General features: G+C 35.2%; 1 protein-coding gene, 1 long non-coding RNA gene and 1 other non-coding gene across 5 annotated transcripts; 2 read left to right on the forward strand and 1 right to left on the reverse strand.

Annotated features, from left to right (window-relative positions):
• The first annotated feature begins 951 nt into the window (after positions 1 to 951).
• On the forward strand, positions 952 to 7,319 carry LOC130960241 (pathogenesis-related protein 1-like). Of its 3 annotated transcripts, none has more exons than XR_009079038.1 (3): positions 952 to 1,568; positions 1,651 to 1,773; positions 3,286 to 4,259. XR_009079038.1 is itself a non-coding variant. In XM_057885589.1 (3 exons), exons 2-3 carry the CDS (start codon positions 1,671 to 1,673, stop codon positions 7,244 to 7,246), a joined length of 552 nt encoding a protein of 183 aa, XP_057741572.1. In that variant the 5' UTR covers positions 952 to 1,568; positions 1,651 to 1,670; the 3' UTR covers positions 7,247 to 7,319. The 3 variants fall into 3 exon arrangements, 2 of the variants coding, with proteins under 2 accessions (XP_057741572.1, XP_057741573.1); XM_057885589.1 differs by lacking the exon at positions 3,286 to 4,259 and adding an exon at positions 6,798 to 7,319; XM_057885590.1 differs by lacking the exons at positions 952 to 1,568; positions 1,651 to 1,773; positions 3,286 to 4,259 and adding exons at positions 4,375 to 4,671; positions 6,798 to 7,319.
• Positions 7,320 to 12,154: 4,835 nt separating this feature from the next.
• LOC130964026 (small nucleolar RNA R71) lies at positions 12,155 to 12,262 on the reverse strand. The gene has a single exon (XR_009080139.1). It is a non-coding gene; the product is annotated as a small nucleolar RNA R71 (small nucleolar RNA).
• Positions 12,263 to 19,503: 7,241 nt separating this feature from the next.
• On the forward strand, positions 19,504 to 23,167 carry LOC130959817 (uncharacterized). Its single transcript, XR_009078866.1, has 3 exons — positions 19,504 to 19,902; positions 20,021 to 20,199; positions 22,956 to 23,167. It is a non-coding gene; the product is annotated as an uncharacterized LOC130959817 (long non-coding RNA).
• Positions 23,168 to 23,918: the final 751 nt, after the last annotated feature.

Below are 23,918 nucleotides of genomic sequence, written 5' to 3' on the forward strand. Positions count from 1 at the left end.
TAAATTTTAATTATTTAAATTAAATTAACAAATCCTTAATATTTTTTAATTACTAAAACTTTAAATTTTAAATAAAAAAATTATTCAATTACTATAAAAGTCTCTGAATCCTAATTAATTTAAATTCAAAGTATCGTTAATTTGACTTAAATATTTTTAGTAAAATAATTTTTAAAATATAAAGTCTTAAACAATTATAATAAGTCCTAATCAACTCAATATTTTAAATTTTAAATATTCGGGTTCTTACATTAGATAATTTATCTATACCTAGTTTAATTGAAACAATCTAATAGAATAGTAAAAAAAACATATGTTTCTTTTAGTTAGACTAATTGCTTAACAGATTTGATCATATATGACATTACAATACAAATTACCTTTCATTTGTGTATTTCTTCTTCTACTCTCAATTACACTGAATAGCATATAATTTTATAGGACATTACAATACATTTTAATTTATATTCTTTTGTTATTTTTTTGAAAGAGAAAAAATGATCATCATCCGTTTCTTTATTATATAATGAAAAAAATACAATATAATGCAATATTACTATTTATATCCTGACCTAGCAGATATGACCATACCCAATAATAATAAAAGACCCAACTCATAAAGGAGGTTTTCAATTTATACCCGATTTGTTTAAAGAGGTCAGATACTGTGTAAAGAGTCTAAATCTCACTTGCTCAAGTAAGTAACTACTTCCAAGAATCTCTCCCACTATCTCTATCTCTAATTTTTATTAAATTAGTATTTAACTGAAAATAGTTTATAAATTTGATAATTAAAAAATATTTTTAAAGATAAATACTTTATATTTAATTTAATTTTTTATTATTATTCTATCTTTTCATTTATTTTATAAAATTACATTATTATCCCTATTTTTATTAAAATTTCTGAAACTACTCCAAACCTTAACTTTACTCTACCCAAATCCTAACCCGAACTAAACAACACTCACCCACACCCCAACATCATAGCCACACTCCCCCAAATTTCCAAAAACCCTAGCTGCTACCCTTACCTCCTTCAGAAACTCAACGCACACACAACACACACACAGCAGCAGGAAAACAAAAAAATGAAAGAAGAAAGAAAGAAGAAAGGAAAGAGGGAAGGGACCAAGGAATGAAGGAGAGGGGGGAGAAGGGAAGGCGACGTGGTAGGCATCACTACCACCGTCGCCGCCACTGCTGACAGAGAAGAGAGGGAGATTCGAGAGAGAGGGAGAGCCCAGGGGAGGAGAAGCTCAGTGCCGCCACTGCATCCTGCTGTCCGCACCGCCACCGTCGCGTCACCTGTACCGTCGCCACCATCCGTCATGCCGCACCATGCCACGTCACTGTCGAGAACAGAGCTGTAGGGAGAGAAGGCTCGCGAGTGAGAGAGAAGGTTGCAAGACTGGAGACCGCCACACCCAGTCACATCCATGAAGCCATCGCCGCCTAGCCCGACCCGTCGCCAAACCGCGTCGCCGTCCGTGAAGCTGCCTCCGTCGCGACCGTCGGAGGTTGCTGTTGGAGCTGCTGCTCCAGTTCTGTCGTTCTTCTTTTTCACAGTAAGTTGTTCGCACTCTGAAGTTCTTATTATAATCGTTTTGGTTATCTGTAGTTGAGAATTTTGATGTATGGATATTGTAGGGTTAATTTTATGGGTTTGCATGTCGAAATTGAGGTTGTTGCTGAACCACTGGAGCTTCTGCCTACTGTCGGAGCTACTGCCGAATAAGTTTAGAGTGGCTACTACACCATTCTTTTATTCCAGTAAGTGTCTCTATCTCGGAATCCTCGCCATTACTATTCTGTTATGTGTTTTAAGGTTTTCGCGATATTAATTTTTTTTAAGATTTAGTAATTGAGGTTGCATGTTGCGATCAAGGTTGTTTTTGCTATTGAGAAAGCATTCGGAACTGAGATTTTGGTTGCCATTGACTTCGGGCTGAGAGAAAAGAGTTCAGTTGATGCGTTTGGGTTATGGTTTTGACTTGTCGAGATAGAGACTTTTTTCTAAAAACTTACTTTTGTAATTGAAATTGTTATAAATTGATATTGATGTGCAAAATGTATTTTTGGTGATTATTCAAGCCTTATGAATTGTCTGATTTATCTTGGATAAATATGGTTGTTGATTGATTTAATTATTGACTGATTTTGTTAAAGTGGAGGTTGCTGAAATTGGTTTGATTTTTGAAATAATTTTTATATTGGAAAGACTGAATTCTATTTATTTGGAAACTGATTTGGTTTTGAACCCGTTGAAAAGGGTTGCGAAATGGTTTGGTTGGGACCCGGAAAGGGTGGCAAAGTCCAAGGTTTAGGAGAGGTACTGCCGAAATTTCTATAAAATTCAAGACTTCATTTGAAATATTTTGAAAATTATGAATTTTAGACTTATATTATTTTATTTGAATTATTTAAGTAAGTGGTGAATTATGTTTTGAATTGAATTATTGAAAAGAGAACTATGATTAAGCTTTGTTTCTTAAGAAAATAATTATGTTTTGAGGCTATTTTAAATGTGAGAAGGGTTTATGTTTTTTAATTTGACTTAAGAATTTCATTCGGAGGAGTTTTAGTGAATTTAAAAGAAAATGGACTTTGATCAAATGACCCCGTTTGCAATGTTTTGGAAAAGTTAAGGAATTGATTTTAAGGAATGAAATTGAAAATTATTTTTGGTTCAAACGGATTGGCTTTTTCGTTCTAAATGATTTGGTTTTTATTTAGATTTCACTTGATTAACTCAAACCAAGAAAACATGATTTTTGAGAATTTTAATGAACTTAAGAAAAGGGATTTGGTTGTTCCTCTTAAAGTCTTGAGACTTTGTCAAAAGAGTCAATTCATAACTCCGATTTAAAGTAGTTAAACGGATGATTTGAAGGTGAAGACTTTTGAATCTTTTCAAAGAAAATTACACTTGATATGATCTTGGAATTATTTGGAAGTTTTGAGAAAATGTTACATAGAGTGGCTCCGTTTTAAAAGGAAATTGATCTTGAGGAAAAAGTGGCTTATGAGCCTGAAATAATTTGAGATATGAGGATTTTGAAAATTTAGACAAAGCTGAGTTTGATTTTGGTTTCAAAATAAAGTGATTTGAGGAAAAGTAACATATGACATGAATGATGATTGACTTGATATGAATTGTTGAGGAAGTGCTTATACACTGCATGTATGTGATGATAAATGGCTATAATGAGATTAAATGAATCGAATACGAATGGTTATATGAGTATGCACTTCTTTATTTGAGATACGAGTTTTCCTGGATAGATGTCGTGGCTTGCCATCACGTGCTTCAGGTTGAGACTCGATACTCTGTTGATCCTACGTCGCAAGATGTGGACGGACACTTTAACTCCACAAGAGTTCCCCCAATGAGTAGAATTTGTTTATGATTTGAGAAAAAGCTATGCATAGACTCTTGGGGATGCGCGCACATGGGATTTTCCAGGGTTTAGCAGGCGGACATGTCGAGTTGGCTTTATAACCGAAAGATGAGACTCATCAGCCATAGGGCAGGCATTCGTTATATGCATCTATGTGACATTGTTTGGGCATGCATATTATTATTGGTTTGTCTATGTGAATAATTATGTTTAATTGTTAATTGCTCTATTTGAGGTAACTGCTTTGATTGTGTTTGAACCTTCTTTCTTATGTTTGTGATTGAAATTGAGTGGATTGTGGTGAATTGGCTGTTGATTGAGTTGTTTGGGTCTAGGGCTGTGACTGATTATGTGATAGGTCAAAGGTTGTGAGTGGTTTATGTTTTTGGTTTAGTAAAGTATGAAAGATCAAACTGATTCAGCATAGACTTAATGAACCTATGCTTGGAATAGCTTGGTCATCATGCATACTGTCCAGGAAAAACTTGTAATAATTGATACAAATGGAAAATATTTTGGATTTTTGAAGAATTAACAGATTTCTCTTTTAAAAAGGATATCGATTTTTTTTAATATAAATCTCTGGTTTTTGTAAGGATACATAAGGCGGGCAACGATCACTGTATATTGAAAACAGTTTTACTTTTACGTATCTTATTATAACAATTCTCTAACCCTATAGTGAGAACCAACTAGGACGATCTTGTCCACGTGTTTCCTTTTTAGAGTATGGACAAAGAAGTCATGAAGAGTTTATTTTGTTTTATGTTTACACGATATTGTTGTATTTTTTAGTTATTTTATTTTCTCGTCCTTATCTTTACAAGTTTTTGTTAGAGGGATAGAAACTTGATATGATATGCTTGTAAATTAATATATATATATATATATATATATATATATATATATATATATATATATATATATTCTTTGTATGCATGAATTTATGCTTTAGTATATAAATGATCTTTTGAAAAATACGGTTTTAAGACTTAAGCAGGCTCCTATTTTAGTATTAAATACTTTAAAAGTCACCGTAATAACGAGCTACCAGAGTGGCGCAACCGAAAGCGTGACATTTTGATAGCTAGGGTGTTATACCGCCTTTCTCTTGCCCTCTATCATCACCGTCATCATCCCCATCGTCGTGCTACCTCCAAATCTGCCTTGGCCCGCCTCTCTTCTGCGTCGCTCATGTCGACGCCTCTGTTGCCTCTCCTTGCCTTCAGATATATCTTCACCTGCCTCTTTTTTCCCTTGGCTCGCACAGGTGCTGATGCTTTCGTCGCCTCTCCCTGCATATATATCTGTCTTCGTTGCCTTCATATCTGTTTTTCAAATTTCGCTTGCTTCGTATATTTTTTTGTTGCCCATTATTCTTTCCACCAGATATATTATGTTCAAGTTTCTTTTTTTCTTGTCTAAATTTTTGTTTCAATTTTTTATATATATAAAAAAATTATTGATTTGATTATTTGCTTAAAGATTTTGATAATAGTTTATAGTTATTTGGATTGAGATTGAAAAATTAATGGCAGTGATGGTGAAAAGCAATGTTGGTAGTGGTATTATAGTGAATACAACATAGTGATAGTAAATATGACATTTAGTTTAGATCAACGTGTCTTGTACATCATCACCAAACATAATAATAAAAAATGTGTATTTTATGTTTATATTTTACTGTGTATTTGTGTTTCTGTCTTTGTGTCTAAAAGATATTATCCAAACACTGCCATAAGTAACAATATGTTACACAATTTTTCTAATAGTTACACAAGTCATGAATACTAATTTAATAGTTATATTAAAACTTAAAAGAAAATACTATTAGAGCTTGTTCGGATGGAACGAAGCATAAAAGTGGAGAAGAAAGATAATGAAAAAAAAAAGAAGAGAAAAGAAAGGAAGCGGATGAATTTCTAAAATCCTTTAGTTATGTTTGGTTGGAAAGAAAGAAATAGAGAGAAAGGAAGTTGAAAGGAAAAAAAGTTGCATGAATTTTTATTTTTTTTAGATGTGTTTGGATGAAAGAAAAATAAGAAGGAAAAAAATGTTATAAAAAATAATTTAATCTTTGAATTATAAAATATATTAAAATTAAAGTAGAAAAACCTAATAAGTTTTTTCTCTTTTTCCCTTTTAATATTGGAAAACAAAAATAGTGGGTCTCATCCACTTTTTTACACTATTCAACTTTTCTTTTCTAATTCTCTTTTAACTAAACAATAAAAAATAATTTTTTTTCTAATTTTTTTTCTTTTCTTTCATTTCTAATTTCTCTCAAACAAACATAACTTAGTGTGTTTAAATGAAAAAAAATAAAAAAGAAAAAAATGTTTAAAAAAAGACAACATAAAAAATTCATTAATTTTCACTCATTTTAATTTCTTTCCACATATTATGCAAATTTTTCTTTCAAGTTTTCTACTCAAACAAATAAGGTATAATTGATATTTTTCTTCCTACTACTTTTTTTTCTTTCTCCTTCTATCTATTTTCTATTCAAATAAACAAAGTCATAGAGCAAATATATTTAATGCATACTGATCAACTAGAAAACAAGAATATGATATTAGTTTTTGTGGTTCCCCAATAATTAAGATTTGCTTACCAAAGCATACACATTGTTTTGTGGTTTATGAAAATTAATATAGGCAAAGCTTATCCATATATGCAATAACAAAATTAAAAATAGTAATTATGTAACACAACAATAATATGATAAAAATGGTGGTACCAAAAGGTTCTTGTTGAGAAAGTAAAAAGTTTATTTGCTGCCATTTAACCCGTGGTTTTCGTTATTACGAGTGTGGCTAATTCATTCTACATTCATCCTTATTATTCTCAAACAACAAACAAACCCTTTCACAATGCATTCAATCATTGTTGCTACCATTTTATGTAATGCACTTCTTTTCTTCACAATTACCAAAGTATTTTCTCAACCTCAAACACAACCATCGTCGCCATCACCAGCAGATCGTAGATTATCTCGTGCTATTGCCCAACATGGATCACATCAACATCGCCAACGTCGTCTTGTAATACCAAGAAATGCCATGGAAATACCAAACTCAAATCTAAAACCAACAATAAATCAAAACCAAAACTACCAAAGTGTAAATAAAAATCCAACCAAAGTTATGCAAAATCAAGCAAGTGACCCTAATAATCGTGCATCATCACAAAATGGCATGGTAGTCCCAATTGCAAAGCCAAACCCAAATCCAATTTCAAATCAAAATCAAACCTTAGGTGAAAGCCAAAATCTTCCACTCAAGGAAAATAATTTGGATACCCATGATGAAGAAAATAATAAAAATCCTGGAAAATTATTTGGATGGACTCCAAAAAATGGAATAATGGCTTCTGATAGTAAAGCTTTATTGGCAGATGAATTTCTTCATGCACACAATTGGGTGAGAAACAAGTACAATCTACCGCCATACACGTGGGATGAGAATCTTGAAAGTGTCGCTCGCAAATATCTCATGGAGCGATATGATGATTGCAGGGTTATCCATTCAAAATATGGCTACGGTGAGAACTTGTTTTGGGGAAAGAAGTTACATTGGACCCCTTCTGATGTTATATATTTTTGGTACACAGAAAAAGATTGGTATGATTTCAACAAGCTTACTTGCACTCCACCACCACCATCAAAACCAAATCGTCCTCCAAAAATGTGTGGTCATTTCACACAAATTGTGTGGAGAGACTCATTGCGTGTTGGGTGTGGCCTACAACATTGCAATGATCGTAACGCTGGCATGCTTATTGCTTGTGAATATGACCCTCCTGGTAACTATGCTAATGAGAACCCTTTAGAACAACATATATAGCTTATCATTGGTGTGTCTAGTTTCTTATAACAAGAGAAACCTTTCTTACATACGCTGTAAAAATATTGTGATAATGGATATGTAATATAATATCAATATTTAGATAAATACGCAAATCTTATTACTTTGTCTTATTTTATCATCATTGTGAGTTTTCAGTTTTGTCAAAGATGCTGACAATTTTGTTTTTGATACAATATTACTTTTATATTGTTGGAAGAGTTTCAAGTGTACCGGAAACACTGATGTTTCAGTTATTATATATATTAATTAAAATTAACGGTTAAAACAATTGGAACACTGTTATTTTTTGGTATACTTGAAATTTTTCCTATATTATATATAATTTGAATTTTTGATAGTATTTTATTTAATCAAATCAATTAAATCAGTCAAATTATTTAACTACTTTTAACTTTAACTTCAAGTGCAGTCGACTGCACTTGAAATTTTACTATTAAAAAAAAGTTAGCATAGAAAACTATATTTTAAATGCCATACATTTTTTTTGTTGTTAGCCCAGTATTCAAAACTTCGTCCCGACTAATTCAGACCTAACATTTAATTTGAACTAAAACAAAAAAGGTAATAGATTAACAATTAAATTTTTTTAAAAATTATTTATATAAAAAAATATATCACATTCATCGATATTATATATATATATATATATATATATATATATATATATATATATATATATATATATATATATATAAAACAAGCTCAAGCCTCTTAAAATTTTTACAAATAAAAAATAATTAATTTATATTCGTACAATTTATAAAATAATTATTATATTATTATTATTATTATATTATAGATTAAAATTTACTAATTTAAATTTTTTTTATTTTTAATATAAGCATTAGAAATAAATAAAATTTTTATAACTAAATGTAGTGTAATAAAATATATATAATATTAATTAGTTCTTAAAAAATTCTAAAAAAGAAAGTTTCTTTCATTTTAGTAAAATAACTATTTATTAAAGTAGACAAATTAATTTTTTTTTTTCGTATACAGTTTTTTTAAGACATAAAAGTAATTAATTAGCACATTGGTTAAGATAATTAAAGTTACTATTTCATTAAACTTTTAATTTAAAGAGAAATCCTAATTAATTTTGGTATAGAAATTTTGAATTTTAAAACATTGATAAAAATTATGTTAAATTTTGATTTATTTTATTCTCATTTAAATATCATTACATAAGTTAAAGTTCTGTTTTGAAGTTATATTCGAGTTTTAATCTTAAAATTTACTTAGTTTGATTTTTTAACTTAGGTATCCGTGACTCATATTAGGATTTTAAGTGTTTAGTTGAAAAAAATTAAAGTAAAAAAAATTTCAATTGTCACATCAAATAGTCGCTAGAACGTATAATGTAGCAGTCTGATGAGCGGATAATTTGTACGCTTTTTGGCATTGTTTTTAGTATGTTTTTAGTATATTTAGTTGAGTTTTTAGTATATTTTTATTAGTTTTTAGTTAAAATTCACTTTTATGGACTTTACTATGAGTTTGTGTGTTTTTCTGTGATTTCAGGTATTTTCTGGCTGAAATTGAGGGACCTGAGCAAAAATCTGATTCAGAGACTGAAAAGGACTGTAGATGCTATTGGATTCTGACCTCCCTGCACTCGAAGTGGATTTTCTGGAGCTACAGAAGCCCAATTGGCCCGATCTCAACGGCGTTGGAAAGTAGACATCCTGGGCTTTCCAGCAATATATGATAGTCCATACTTTGCTCAAGATTTGATGGCCCAAACCGGCGTTCAAAGTCACCTTCAGATTTCCCAGCGTTAAACGCCGGAACTGGCACCAAAGTGGGAGTTAAACGCCCAAACTGGCATAAAAGCTGGCGTTTAACTCCAAGAAGAGTCTCTACACGAAAATGCTTCAATGCTCAGCCCAAGCACACACCAAGTGGGCTTGGAAGTGGATTTTTATGTCATTTGCTCATCTTTGTAATTCTTATGCTACTAGTTCCCTATAAATAGGACCTTTTGCTATTGTATTAGACGTCTTGGAATCTTGGTAGCTATCTTTAGTCTTATGCTATCTTAGATCATGGGGCTGGCCTCACGGCCATGCCTAGACCTTGTTCTTATGTATTTTCAACGGTGGAGTTTCTACACACCATAGATTAAGGTGTGGAGCTCTGCTGTACCTCGAGTATTAATGCAATTACTATTGTTTTTCTATTCAATTCAGCTTGTTCTTATTCCAAGATATCACTTGTTCTTCAACTTGATGAATGTGATGATCCGTGACACTCATCATCATTCTCACCTATGAACATGTGACTGACAACCACCTCCGTTCTACCTTAGATTGAGTGAATATCTCTTGGATTCCTGATACACGACGCATGGTTGATCGCCTGACAACTGAGCGCTCGCCTGACAACCGAGCCAGCCATTCCGTGAGATCAGAGTCTTCGTGGTATAGGCTAGAATTGATGGCAGCATTCAAGAGAATCCGGAAAGTCTAAACCTTGTCTGTGGTATTCTGAGTAGGATTCAATGATTGAATGACTATGACGTGCTTCAAACTCGCGATTGTGGGGCGTTAGTGACAGACGCAAAAGAATCACTGGATTCTATTCCGACATGATCGAGAACCGACAGCTGGATAGCCGTGCCGTGACAGGGTGCGTTGAACATTTCCACTGAGAGGATGGGAGGTAGCCACTGACAACGGTGAAACCCTTGCATAATGCTTGCCATGGAAAGGAGTAAGAAGGATTAGATGAAGACAGTAGGAAAGCAGAGAGACGGAAGGGAGAAAGCATCTCCATTCGCTTATCTGAAATTCCCACCAATGAATTGCATAAGTATCTCTATCTTTATCTTTATGTTTTATTCATCATCTATACCCATTTGAGTCTGCCTGACTGAGATTTACAAGGTGACCATAGCTTGCTTCATACCAACAATCTCCGTGGGATCGACCCTTACTCGCGTAAGGTTTATTACTTGGACGACCCAGTGCACTTGCTGGTTAGTTGTGCGAAGTTGTGTTTATGCCATGGTATTGAGCACCAAGTCTTTGGGGCCATTACTAGGGATTATTTGAGTTGTGAAAAGTAGTGATCACAATTTCGCATGTCAAGTTTTTGGCGCCGTTGCCGGGGATTGTTTCGAGTATGGACAACTGACGGTTCATCTTGTTGCTTAGATTAGGTATTTTTCAGAGTTCTTAAGAATGAATTCTAGTGTTTCAAGTTGATGTTCTTATCATCACCAAAGCTGATTGATTCTCATCAATTTATCTCTTGAATGCAATGTCCTGCTGAAGCTTGGCTATCCATGTCTAATTCCTTTAGACTGAAGCTTTAGACTAACATTGCATGATTCCTGGAATTCTCATTAAAAATTTTGATACCTTTATTTTCTTTTCCACTTAATTTTCGAAAAAAAAATCAAAAAAATTATAAAAATCATAAAAACCAAAAATATTTTATGTTTCTTGTCAAGTCTAATGTCTCATTTTAAGTTTGGTGTCTTGCATGCATTGTTTATTTGATCTTGGTTCTATTTTCAAGTCAATAGTACAGGGAACTGAAGATTCAGAACATGCAGCAGAGGAATTACACAGAAAAAGCTGGGCGTTCAAAACGCCCAGTGAAGAAGGACAGACTGGCGTTTAAATGCCAGCCAGGGTGCCTGGTTGGGCGTTTAACGCCCAAAAAGGTAGAGCATTGGGCGTTAAACGCCAAAATGTGCACCATTCTGGGCGTTTAACGCCAGGATGGCACAAGAGGGAAGATTCTGTTTTTAATGCAAATTTTTTTCAAGTTTTCAAAGTTTTTCAAAATCAAATCTTTTTCAAATCAAATCTTTTCAATCAAATCTTTTTCAAAATCAATTTCTTTCCTTTTTCAAAGATACTTGCTAACAACTAATGATTTGATTGAACAATTCAAGTATGTTGCCTTTTCTGTTGAGAAAGGTTTAATGTTTGAATCATATCTTTTCTTGTTAGGCAAGTCATTAATTTTTAAAATCAAATCTTTTTAAAATTGTTTTCAAATCATATCTTTTCAATCATATCTTTTTGATTTATAATTGCAAAATCTTTTTTTCAAAAATCACTTGATTTCTTCTCCATTCTTAGTATTCGAAAATCAATTCAAGTTTTTCAAAATGTTTTTAAAATCTTTTTAACTTAATCTCTTCCCCTCTTCTCACATCCTTCTATTTAATGGAGTACCACTCCTCCTCAATGCACAATTCGAACTCTATCTCACTAAGTTCGAATTCTTCTACCTCTTCCTTCTATTATTCTGTTCCTTTGACACCTCAAGGAATCTCTATACTGTGACATAGAGGATTCCATATTTTCTTATTCTCTTCTCTTTCATATGAGCAGGAATAAAGACAAAGGCATTCTTGTTGAAGCTGACCCTGAACCTGAAAGGACCTTGAAGCGAAAGCTAAGAGAAGCTAAGGCACAATTCTCCGAGGACCTAACAGAAATCTTCAGAGAAGAAGAAGACATGGCAGCCGAAAATAACAACAATGCCAACAATGCAAGGAAGGTGCTGGGTGACTTTACTGCACCTACTCCCGACTTCTATGGGAGAAGCATCTCTATCCCTGCCATTGGAGCAAACAACTTTGAGCTTAAGCCTCAATTAGTTTCTCTAATGCAACAGAATTGCAAGTTCCATGGACTTCCATTGAAAGATCCTCATCAGTTTTCAGCTGAATTCTTGCAAATCTGTGACACTGTCAAGACTAATGGGGTTGACCCTGAGGTCTACAGACTTATGCTATTCCCTTTTGCTGTAAGAGACAGAGCTAGAATATGGTTGGACTTACAACCTAAAGACAGCCTGAACTCTTGGGAAAAGCTAGTCAATGCCTTCTTGGCAAAGTTCTTTCCACCTCAAAAATTGAGTAAGCTTAGAGTGGAAGTCCAAACCTTCAGACAGAAGGAAGGAGAATCCCTCTATGAAGCTTGGGAAAGATACAAACAATTGATCAGAAAATGTCCTTCTGACATGCTTTCTGAATGGAGCATCATAGGTATTTTCTATGATGGACTCTCTGAACTATCCAAGATGTCTTTGGATAGCTCTGCTGGAAGATCTCTTCATCTGAAGAAGACGCTTGCAGAAGCTCAAGAGCTAATTGAAATGGTTGCAAATAACCAATTCATGTACACTTCTGAAAGGAATCCTGTGAACAATGGGACAAATCAGAAGAAAGGAGTTCTTGAGATTGATACTCTGAATGCCATATTGGCTCAGAACAAGATATTGACTCAGCAAGTCAATTTGATTTCTCAAAGTCTGTCTGGAATGCAAAATGCACCAGGCAGTACTAAGGACGCTTCATCTGAAGAAGAAGCTTATGATCCTGAGAACCCTTCAATGGAAGAGGTGAATTACATGGGAGAACCCTATGGAAACACCTATAATTCTTCATGGAGAAATCATCCAAATTTCTCCTGGAAGGATCAACAGAGACCTCAACAAGGTTTCAACAACAATAATGGTGGAAGAAACAGGTTTAGCAATGGCAAGCCTTTTCCATCATCTTCTCAGCAACAGACAGAGAATTCTAAGCAGAGCCACTCTGACTTAGCAACCATGGTCTCTGATCTAATCAAAACCACTCAAAGTTTCATGACTGAAACAAGGTCCTCCATTAGGAATTTGGAGGCACAAGTGGGACAGCTGAGCAAGAAAATTACTGAACTCCCTCCTAGTACTCTTCCAAGCAATACAGAAGAAAATCTAAAAGGAGAGTGCAAGGCCATCAACATGGCCGAATTTGGAGAGGAAGGAGAGGCAGTGAACGCCACTGAGGAAGACCTCAATGGGCGTCCACTGGCCTCCAATGAGTTCTTTAATGAGGAACCATGGGAATCTGAGGCTCACACTGAGACCATAGAGATTCCATTTGATTTACTTCTGCCATTCATGAGCTCTGATGAGTATTCTTCCTCTGAAGAGGATGAGTATGTCACTGAAGAGCAAGTTGCTAAATACCTTGGAGCAATCATGAAGGTAAATGACAAGTTATTTGGTAAGGAGACTTGGGAGAACGAACCTCCTTTGCTCACCAAAGAACTGGATGACTTGTCTAGGCAGAAATTACCTCAAAAGAGACAAGATCCTGGGAAGTTTTCAATACCTTGTACCATAGGCACCATGACCTTCAAGAAGGCTCTGTGTGACTTAGGGTCAAGTGTAAACCTCATGCTTCTCTCTGTAATGGAGAAGCTAGGGATCTTTGAGGTACAAGCTGTAAGAATCTCACTAGAGATGGCAGACAATTCAAGAAAACCAGCTTATGGACTTGTAGAGGATGTTTTGGTGAAGATTGAAGACCATTACATCCCTGCTGATTTCATAGTCCTAGAGACTGGGAAGTGCATGGATGAATCCATCATCCTTGGCAGACCCTTCCTAGCCACAGCAAAGGCTGTGATTGATGTTGACAGAGGTGAACTAATCATTCAAGTGAATGAAGAATCCTTTGTGTTTAAGGCTCAAGGATATCCCTCTGTCACCATGGAGAGAAAGCTTGAAGAGCTTCTCTCAAAACAGAGCCAAACAGAGCCCCCTCAGTCAAACTCTAAGTTTGGTGTTGGGAGGCCACAATCAAACTCTAAGTTTGGTGTTGAACCCCCACATTCAAACTCTAAGTTTGGTGTTGGGAGGTTCCAACATTGCTCTGAGAATCTGTGAGGCTCCATGAGAGCCCTCTGTCAAGCTACTGACATTAAAGAAGCGCTTGTTGGGAGGCAACCCAATGTTATATTTTATCTATCTTCCTTTGTTATTTTATGTTTTCTGTAGGTTGATGATCATGAGAAGTCACAAAATCAATTGAAAAAGCAAAAACAGAAAGAAAAACAGAACGAAAAACAGCACACCCTGGAGGAGAACTTGCTGGCGTTTAAACGCCAGTAAGGCTAGCAGATGGACGTTTAACGCCCAGTCTGGCACCATTCTGGGCGTTTAACGCCAGAAAGGGGTACCAGACTGGCGTTAAATGCCAGAAAAGGGCAAGAAGCTGGCGTTAAACGCTAGAAATGGGCACCAGCCCGGCGTTTAACGCCAGAATTGGCACAAAGTGCATTTTTGCACGCCACTTGGTGCAGGGATGATTTTTCCTTGACACCTCAGGATCTGTGGACCCCACAGAATCCCCACCTACCCCCACCACCCTCTCTCTTCTTCACCCATTCACCAATCACCTCAACACCTCTTTCCCAAAAACCCCTCACCTATTAAATCCCACTATTCTCTTCACCACTCACATCCATCCTTCATAAAACCCCACCTACCTCACCATTCAAATTCAAACCACTTTCCCTCCCAAATCCACCCATAATGGCCAAACCCTACCCCTCTCTTCACCCCTATATATACCCATCTTCACTCCTTCATTTTCACACACACTAAACACTACTTCTTCCCTTTTTGGCCGAACCACAAAGCCATCTCCCTCTCCTCCATTTCTTCTTCTTTTACTCTCTTCTTTCTTCTTTTGCTCGAGGACGAGCAAACCTTTTAAGTTTGGTGTGGTAAAAGCATTGCTTTTTATTTTTCCATAACCATTTATGGCATCCAAGGCTGGAGAAACCTCTAGAAAGAGGAAAGGGAAGGCAAAAGCCTCCACCTCCGAGTCATGGGAGATGGAGAGATTCATCTCAATGGTGCATCAAGACCACTTCTATGAAGTTGTGGCCATGAAGAAGGTGATCCCCGAGGTCCCTTTCAAACTAAAAAAGAGTGAATATCCGGAGATCCGACATGAGATTCGAAGAAGAGGTTGGGAAGTTCTTACCAACCCCATTCAACAAGTCGGAATCTTAATGGTTCAAGAGTTCTATGCCAATGCATGGATCACCAAGAACCATGATCAAAGTGTGAACCCGGATCCAAAGAATTGGCTTACAATGGTTCGGGGGAAATACTTAGATTTTAGTCCGGAAAATGTAAGGTTGGCATTCAACTTGCCCATGATGCAAGAAGATGAACATCCTTACACTAGAAGGGTCAACTTTAATCAAAGGTTGGACCAAGTCCTCATAGACATTTGTGAAGAGGGCGCCCAATGGAAGAGAGATTCAAGAGGGAAGCCGGTTCAATTGAGAAGGCATGACCTCAAGCCCGTGGCTAGAGGATGGTTGGAGTTTATCCAACGCTCAATCATTCCCACTAGCAACCGGTCCGAAGTTACTCTAGACCGGGCCATCATGATTCATAGCATCATGATTGGAGAGGAAGTGGAAGTTCATGAGGTTATAGCCCAAGAACTCTATAAGGTGGCGGACAAGTCCTCTACCTTGGCAAGGTTAGCCTTTCCTCATCTTATTTGTCACCTCTGTTATTCAGTTGGAGTGGACATAGAAGGAGACATCCTCATTGATGAGGACAAGGCCATCACTAAGAAAAGGATGGAGCAAACAAGAGACCCCTATCATCATGAGATCCCTGAGATGCCTCAAGGGATGCACTTTCCTCCACAAAACTATTGGGAGCAAATCAACACCTCCCTAGGAGAATTGAGTTCCAACATGGGACAACTTAGGGTGGAGCACCAAGAACATTCCATTCTCCTCCATGAAATTAGAGAAGATCAAAGAATCATGAGAGAGGAGCAACAAAGACAAGGAAGAGACATTGAGGAGCTCAAGCACTCCATAAGACCTTCAAGAGGAAGAACAAGCCGCCATCACTAAGGTGGACCCGTTCTTTAATCTCCTTGTTCTTTATTTTTTCTGTTTTTCGAAAATTATGCTTTATGTTTATCCATGTTTGTGCCTTATGATCATTAGTGTCTATGCCTTAAAGTTATGAATGTCCTATGAATCCATCACCTTTCTTGAATAAAAAAATGGTCTTAATTGAAAAAAAAGAAAAGAATTGCATGAATTTCAGATTTTATAACAGATTAATTATTTTGATGTGGTGGCAATGCTTTTGTTTCTGAATGTATGCTTAAACAGTGCATATGTCTTTTGAATTTGTGGTTCATGAATGTTAAAGTTGTTGGCTCTTGAAAGAATGATGAAAAAGGAGACATGTTACTGAGGATCTGAAAAATCACAAAAATGATTCTTGAAGCAAGAAAAAGCAGTGAATATATAAAAAAAAAATGAAAAAAATAGAAGAGAAAAAGAAAAAGTAAGCAGAAAAAGCCAATAGCCCTTTAAACCAAAAGGCAAGGGTAGAAATAAAGTTGTGATCCAAGGTAAAAGAGTGTGCTTAAGAACCCTGGACACCTCTAATTGGGGACTCTAGCAAAGCTGAGTCACAATCTGAAGAGGTTCACCCAATTATGTGTCTGTGGCATGTATGTATCCGGTGGTAATACTGGAAGACAGAGTGCTTTGGGCCACGGCCAAGACTCATAAAGTAGCTGTGTTCAAGAATCATCATACTTAACTAGGAGAATCAATAACACTATCTGGATTCTGAGTTCCTAAAGAAGCCAATCATTCTGAATTTCAAAGGATAGAGTGAGATGCCAAAACTGTTCAGAGGCAAAAAGCTAAAAGCCCCGCTCAACTAATTAATACTGATCTTCATAGATGTTTTTGGAGTTCATTGCATATTCTCTTCTTTTTATCTTATTTGATTTTCAGTTGCTTGGAGACAAGCAACAATTTAAGTTTGGTGTTGTGATGAGCGGATAATTTGTACGTTTTTTGGCATTGTTTTTAGTATGTTTTTAGTATATTTAGTTGAATTTTTAGTATATTTTTATTAGTTTTTAGTTAAAATTCACTTTTCTGGACTTTACTATGAGTTTGTGTGTTTTTCTATGATTTCAGGTATTTTCTGGCTGAAATTGAGGGACCTGAGCAAAAATCTGATCCAGAGACTGAAAAGGACTGCAGATGCTATTGGATTCTGACCTCTCTGCACTCGAAGTGGATTTTCTGGAGCTACAGAAGTCCAATTGGCACGCTCTCAACGGCGTTGGAAAGTAGACATCCTGGGCTTTCCAGAAATATATGATAGTCCATACTTTGCCCAAGATTTGATGGCCCAAACCGGCGTTCAAAGTCACCTTCAGATTTCCCAGCGTTAAACGCCGGAACTGGCACCAAAGTGGGAGTTAAACGCCCAAACTGGCATAAAAGCTGGCGTTTAACTCCAAGAAGAGTCTCTACACGAAAATGCTTCAATGCTCAGCCCTAGCACACACCAAGTGGGCCCGGAAGTGGATTTTTATGTCATTTGCTCATCTTTGTAATTCTTAAGCTACTAGTTCCCTATAAATAGGACCTTTTGCTATTGTATTAGACGTCTTGGAATCTTGGTAGCTATCTTTAGTCTTATGCTATCTTAGATCATGGGGCTGGCCTCATGGCCATGCCTAGACCTTGTTCTTATGTATTTTCAACGGTGGAGTTTCTACACACCATAGATTAAGGTGTGGAGCTTTGCTGTACCTCGAGTATTAATGCAATTACTATTGTTCTTCTATTCAATTCAGCTTGTTCTTATTCCAAGATATCACTTGTTCTTCAACTTGATGAATGTGATGATCCGTGACACTCATCATCATTCTCACCTATGAACGTGTGACTGACAACCACCTCCGTTCTACCTTAGATTGAGTGAATATCTCTTGGATTCCTGATACACGACGCATGGTTGATCGCCTGACAACCGAGCGCTCGCCTGGCAACCGAGCCAGCCATTCCGTGAGATCAGAGTCTTCGTGGTATAGGCTAGAATTGATGGCGGCATTCAAGAGAATCCGGAAGGTCTAAACCTTGTCTGTGGTATTCTGAGTAGGATTCAATGATTGAATGACTGTGACGTGCTTCAAACTCGCGATTGTGGGGCGTTAGTGACAGACGCAAAAGAATCACTGGATTCTATTCCGACATGATCGAGAACCGACAGCTGGATAGCCGTGCCGTGACAGGGTGCGTTGAACATTTCCACTGAGAGGATGGGAGGTAGCCACTGACAACGGTGAAACCCTTGCATAATGCTTGCCATGGAAAGGAGTAAGAAGGATTGGATGAAGACAGTAGGAAAGCAGAGAGACGGAAGGGACAAAACATCTCCATTCGCTTATCTGAAATTCCCACCAATGAATTGCATAAGTATCTCTATCTTTATCTTTATGTTTTATTCATCATCTATACCCATTTGAGTCTGCCTGACTGAGATTTACAAGGTGACCATAGCTTGCTTCATACCAACAATCTCCGTGGGATCGACCCTTACTCGCGTAAGGTTTATTACTTGGACGACCCAGTGCACTTGCTGGTTAGTTGTGCGAAGTTGTGTTTATGCCATGGTATTGAGCACCAAGTCTTTGGGGCCATTACTAGGGATTATTTGAGTTGTGAAAAGTAGTGATCACAATTTCGTGTAACATCCTGCATTTTTGAAAATCTAATTATGAATAAATTGTGATTTTATTTTATTAAGTTTAAACTTTATAATTTTAGAAATTATTTTATTAGAGATAATTAAATAGATTCGGAGATAATTTCGTTTTAAATCAAATAAGATTCTTAAGTAATTTTCTATAATGGAATATTTTGTATAATTTTAGTAATTGAAAAATTAGAAAGGATTGTATAATTTAATTCAAGTAACTTTTATTCTGAAAGGGTTACGATTTATTTTATTAACTTGATATCTTATTTTATAAATTAATCAATTAAGAATAATTAAATTAGTTTTATTAATATTTGGAGTTTAAGTTAATCAATATTCTTATGTAATTTTTATAATTGGTTATTTCATATGCTTTGGAAATAAAATTTAGTAATGGAAGTATTATATATTTAATTTAAGTAATTTTATCATAAATAGACATTTTGTAAATTGAAATTAAAGTTTCGGTGATAGAAAAATAATAAAAAGTTATATCATTTAATTTGAATAATTAGTATTAAGTTTAAACTATATTTTATAAAATGTAATTAATATGCTTATTCTATAATTTAAATTAAAAATAATTGTTTGAGCTCATTGATATATTGATAAATAAAATCTTATGCGCTTTAAAAGTAATTTTTATAGCATTATATTTAAATTCTAAATTGTTATCCTCTCATAAATGTTTTGTAAAATTGTTAAATTACTCGTAAATATATATATTTTTCTTAGTCTTATGTTTCTTATTATACGTACTGTTAGTATCTAATACGTGTCCTTCCTAACCAATTAAACACACACACGCACCGGTATACTCATCTCCTCCTTATAACCCCACGTTTACCCATTCTTACCATTTATCTTCAAAAGAATGTATATCATATATACGTTGACAGCAAAATAAAAGGGGAAGCCAAAATTAGAGTGGGAGTCACGGAGAGGGAGAGTCCGAACCAAAGGGAGCCAGAGGATGAGAAGGAGAGGACAGGGGAAGGGAAGGAAGAGGCGTTGCCGGTGATGAACACAGCCACCGTCGCCGCTTTCTGACCGCCACACCACCAAACCCTAGCCATGAGAACCACCATCTCTGAACCTTTACTGCTCTGTAAATACCCAGTATCTACCCCTGATGCTCTTGACTATGTTATGTTTGTTGGAGCTTGTCTCGATGGAGCCACTGGCGGGGTGTTGCTGCTGCCGGAACCACCGCGGGGTGCTGCTAGGAATCGCTGCTGCCCTGCTTCCGCTATACTTAGGTTCAACATCCATTGGCCTGGGTTAGCCTTTTCCCCTTATTTCTGCTCCAATTGCACGCTCTATTCTGCCGATTTCTTATTAAACTGCTTGTTCTTGTTTTAATTCAAATTTGGCTTGTGCTCTGTTCTAAATTTCCAGAGCCGCTTCTGCTTTCGATTCTATTGAATTTGAAATCTTCGCTTCGTTGCAACCATGATCACTGTTGTGGGAGCTAACGCCACTGCTATCTTGATTGAGACTGTTGCATAGCTAGTATTGGTCCAGCCAGCTGCCTCGCTATAATCCAGCCTCCGGGTTCTTTTAATCGCGACATCGAGGTAGGGGGTTTAAAACGATTTCAATTTAAGAATGCCTACAAGGTTTATTGAATAACTGCAAATAGATTTAATACCTGTAAGTAGTTGATTGACTATGTGAATATTGAATTGTGGCTGAAATTGTGATTTGGAATTGTTGATTAGTGATATTGATTGATTATGTGGATTGGGAATTGTTTGATGATTAATTGTTGAGAATTCCTGAATTTTAATGGGTTATGTTGGATTTGTTGCCATTGAGTTGTTATTTGGTATATGGAAATGTTAATGAGTTTGGTTGGTGGTTGATTTGGAATTGGTTTTGAGGGGTATTGAAGGGTTAGATTTTGAATACTAAATGGTTTGCTGAAAATCAGGTTCTCTTGAAAATAAACGGCAACTTTGAAAGTGAATCAGTGACTCTATAGTGACTAAAATGATAAGAATTTAAGTGTTAAGTAAATTATATTAAGTGTAATTGTGAAAACTCAATTTTTAAGGTTTCGTATCAATTAGAGAATTAGTTATGATTTTCCAAAGTTGAATTCTAAAATCTGATTTTCTGCATAACTTCTAAACTGAGTCAGCAGCTTTGAAAAGCTATAACTAATTCTGTGTTTATCGGAATTGCGTGGAACCAAATCTGGGTTAAACTTGGGGATACAAGGAACTAAACTGGTAAATTTGAGACTTTTTCATTAAGTTTATGATTTATGGTGAATTTTTGAATTGGGGATGTCAAATCTGGTTTTTCTGCAGAACGTTTAACACAGCAGCAACTTGATTCCTCTATTGGAAATTCTGCAGTTTGAATTTTGAGATGGAACCAATTTTAAATGAAACTTTGGTCCTAATACTTTAATTTCATAAAAATTTAGAATTGTTAGAGTTGTGGTTTTAAAGATTTGGATTTTCAAAGAAAGATGTATTATGCAGTAAAAGTCAAGCTTTGTTTTTCTAAGTCAGTAACTTTGAGGTTTTATAATTTTTAAATCTGGAATGATATTGAGATGCAACCAATTGGAAGTGAAAATTAAGTATGTTTAGCATATATGACTTAAATTTCAGGGCTATCCATGTTTTAATGAGTAAGTTATGGGACTTGGAAGAAGATAAGTTCATTAAGTTTTAAAACAGAACTCTGCAGAAAATTAGTCAACTTCTAGGTTATATAACTTCTTCATTAAAAATGATATTGACCTGAAACCAATTGGAAAAGAAACTTGGATGAGTGAAGTTGAACTGTATTAATTTTCAAAGTCATTGGATTTAACTTGGATTTTATATTGAATTTTGAATGTCACATGCTGCTGCTGTTTTTCTGGTTTTACGCACTGCAGAGCAGTCTTGGTTTTTCCTTTATTCCTAAGGCTAGAGAAACCAGAAAATTATGATCCTTGGTTTGTTAGAAAGCTTATTTCAAGATGAACGCCTGGACATAAAGTTTGCGCAATTTCGAGTTCATTTGCTATATTAAAAACAGAAAAGAAGATAGGGTGTTAAGAATGCTTGAGTGAGAGTTATGAGTTAATAAAATTAAAGATGAACCTTAGCGTTATATGGCTGATTCAATATTGGAATTCGCTTGTTTCTGAATTGAATTGATATTGGAAAGGTTGAAAAGAGTTTGGTAAATTGTTTGGTTGGGACCCGTAAGGGTGGCTAAGTCCTATTTTCAAAGGAGATTATGTCCGAATTTTTATAAAAGTATAAGGACTTAATCAAAATCAATATTTAAGGTTTATTTAATGATAATAACTTCAATGATTCTTTTAAGAAAAGATTATTTGGCATATGAGATTGTTGGCAAGGGCGTGGGTCTTGTCCCGCTTGCGTACTTGCAATTATGAAAGAAAAAGGAAAGCGTAATGTACTTATTGTATGATTATTTGTTGCTTGAGGCAACCCAAGAGATACTGTTTGCTTATTTGTTGCTTAATGCAACCCAAGAGATATTATATATATATTTGTTGCTCAATGCAACCCAAGAGATATTATTTATTTATTTGTTGCTCAATGCAATCCAAGAGATATTGTTTATTTATCTGTAGCCCTGAGGCAACCCAAGAGTAATTTTCCGTTCCCAAGAGTATATTTCCTGCGAGTAGAAAGCAGATGCTGTCTCAATAGAGCTGCTAATAATTATATGCGCATCTATTTGAACGGAAAATCGTATCCGGGAAATCGTGAACTCGTGACCGGATAAATGTCGGGAATGCAGGTGCTAACCGACACATGAGCTCATGGCCTGCACTAGGACTAGACATTCATCATATGCATCTATGTGACATTGTTTGGGTGTGTATATTGTAATTGGTTTGCCTAAGTGAATAATTCTGTTTAACTGCTAATTGCTATACTTGATGTAATTGCTCTTGATTGTGTTTGAACCTCATTACTTGTGGTTGTAACTGATTGACTGGATTGTGGTGAATTGGATGTTGATTGAATTGCGTAGGCCTGAGGCCATGATTGGTTTGTGTTTGAGGTTTAGTAAAGTATGAAAGATTAAGCTGGTTCAGCATAGACTTAATGAACCTATGCTTGGAACAAATTAGTCATTCATACAGTCTAGGAAACTTTTAAGAGTTTTATAAAGAAAATATGGGTCTGGCATTTTGAATAATTAACTAATACTTTTAAAGAAGGTTAATTTTCTTTTAGATGTCTCTGAATGAAATTAACTATTTGCGCTTTATTCTTTACTTTCACGGCATTCTCGACCTCTACTGAGAACATGTGGTTTGGTTCTCACCCCAAATTTTCCACCCTTTCAGTGACACAGGTTTGAAGACGCAATTTGAAGCTGCGAACGATTAGTAGATTTTCTTTATTGTTTTAATTGGTCTGGTAGAATCCCCTCGCTGATTGTCCCTTGAGATTTTATTTCATATAGAGGGGTAGGTTTGGTATATTGTATTTGAGTTTTATTTGGTTTCTTTTGTACAAGAATTATTATCAATAATATTTATGTGATTATTGTTTGTTGGAGACCTTTGATATATGTCTTTAAAGAACAAAAACAAAATTTTCTGGAATTTTCTAAAAACTAAAACGCGAACTCGATACAAAGGCTCAATAATTAAATAGTTAATACTAGAGAAGGTTACGTAATGTTCTTTCTAGTGGAAATACCCTGACTTAAGCAAGGTATTTTGCTGGAAGGGATGTTACATTTCGCATGTCACAGTCGTTAGTCCATCTCAACATGTCGTTAACGATTTTGTGAGACTACTGTGACAAAAAACTAATATGAGTCATAACTATTAAGTTGGGAGACTAAATTGAGTAAATCAAAATTTTTGAAGTTAGATTGAAATACGAACATAATTTCAGAGACCAATAAATATTATCTCTTTGTTGACAATTAAGTTGTTTTAATGGTAATTAAGATCTAATAATGGTTTATAATAAAAAAAGTATTCTTTTACAACAATGAACTTATAGTAGTAGTTAGAGGTGTTAATATATTAGATCATATCCATAAATTCACAGTGTTTATCCGTATTTGTGGATATGATCTGATCTGTAAGATGATCGGATTGGATCGAATCGGATCCACACTCTAATAAGATAGAAGTAAATATGTTTAAAAAAGTAAACAAAATAAATTATTGACTTTTTTTATAAAAATAAAATTTTTTAATATTTTTTATTTTATGGATATATTTGATATCTGATCCAAACATAAAAAGTGCGAATATCGAATTCGATCTAATGAGTTTTGTGCGGATTGGATC

This window comes from Arachis stenosperma, chromosome 2 (assembly GCF_014773155.1).
Source record: "Arachis stenosperma cultivar V10309 chromosome 2, arast.V10309.gnm1.PFL2, whole genome shotgun sequence".
NCBI classification, from domain to species: domain Eukaryota; kingdom Viridiplantae; phylum Streptophyta; class Magnoliopsida; order Fabales; family Fabaceae; genus Arachis; species Arachis stenosperma.

Coding starts and splice junctions, on each gene's coding strand:
- LOC130960241 (XM_057885589.1), top strand. CDS start 1,671: ATGTCGAAATTGAGGTTGTTGCTGAACCACTGGAGCTTCTGCCTACTG. Junction 1,774..6,797: donor TACACCATTCTTTTATTCCA/GTAAGTGTCTCT, acceptor CTTTATTGGCAG/ATGAATTTCTTCATGCACAC.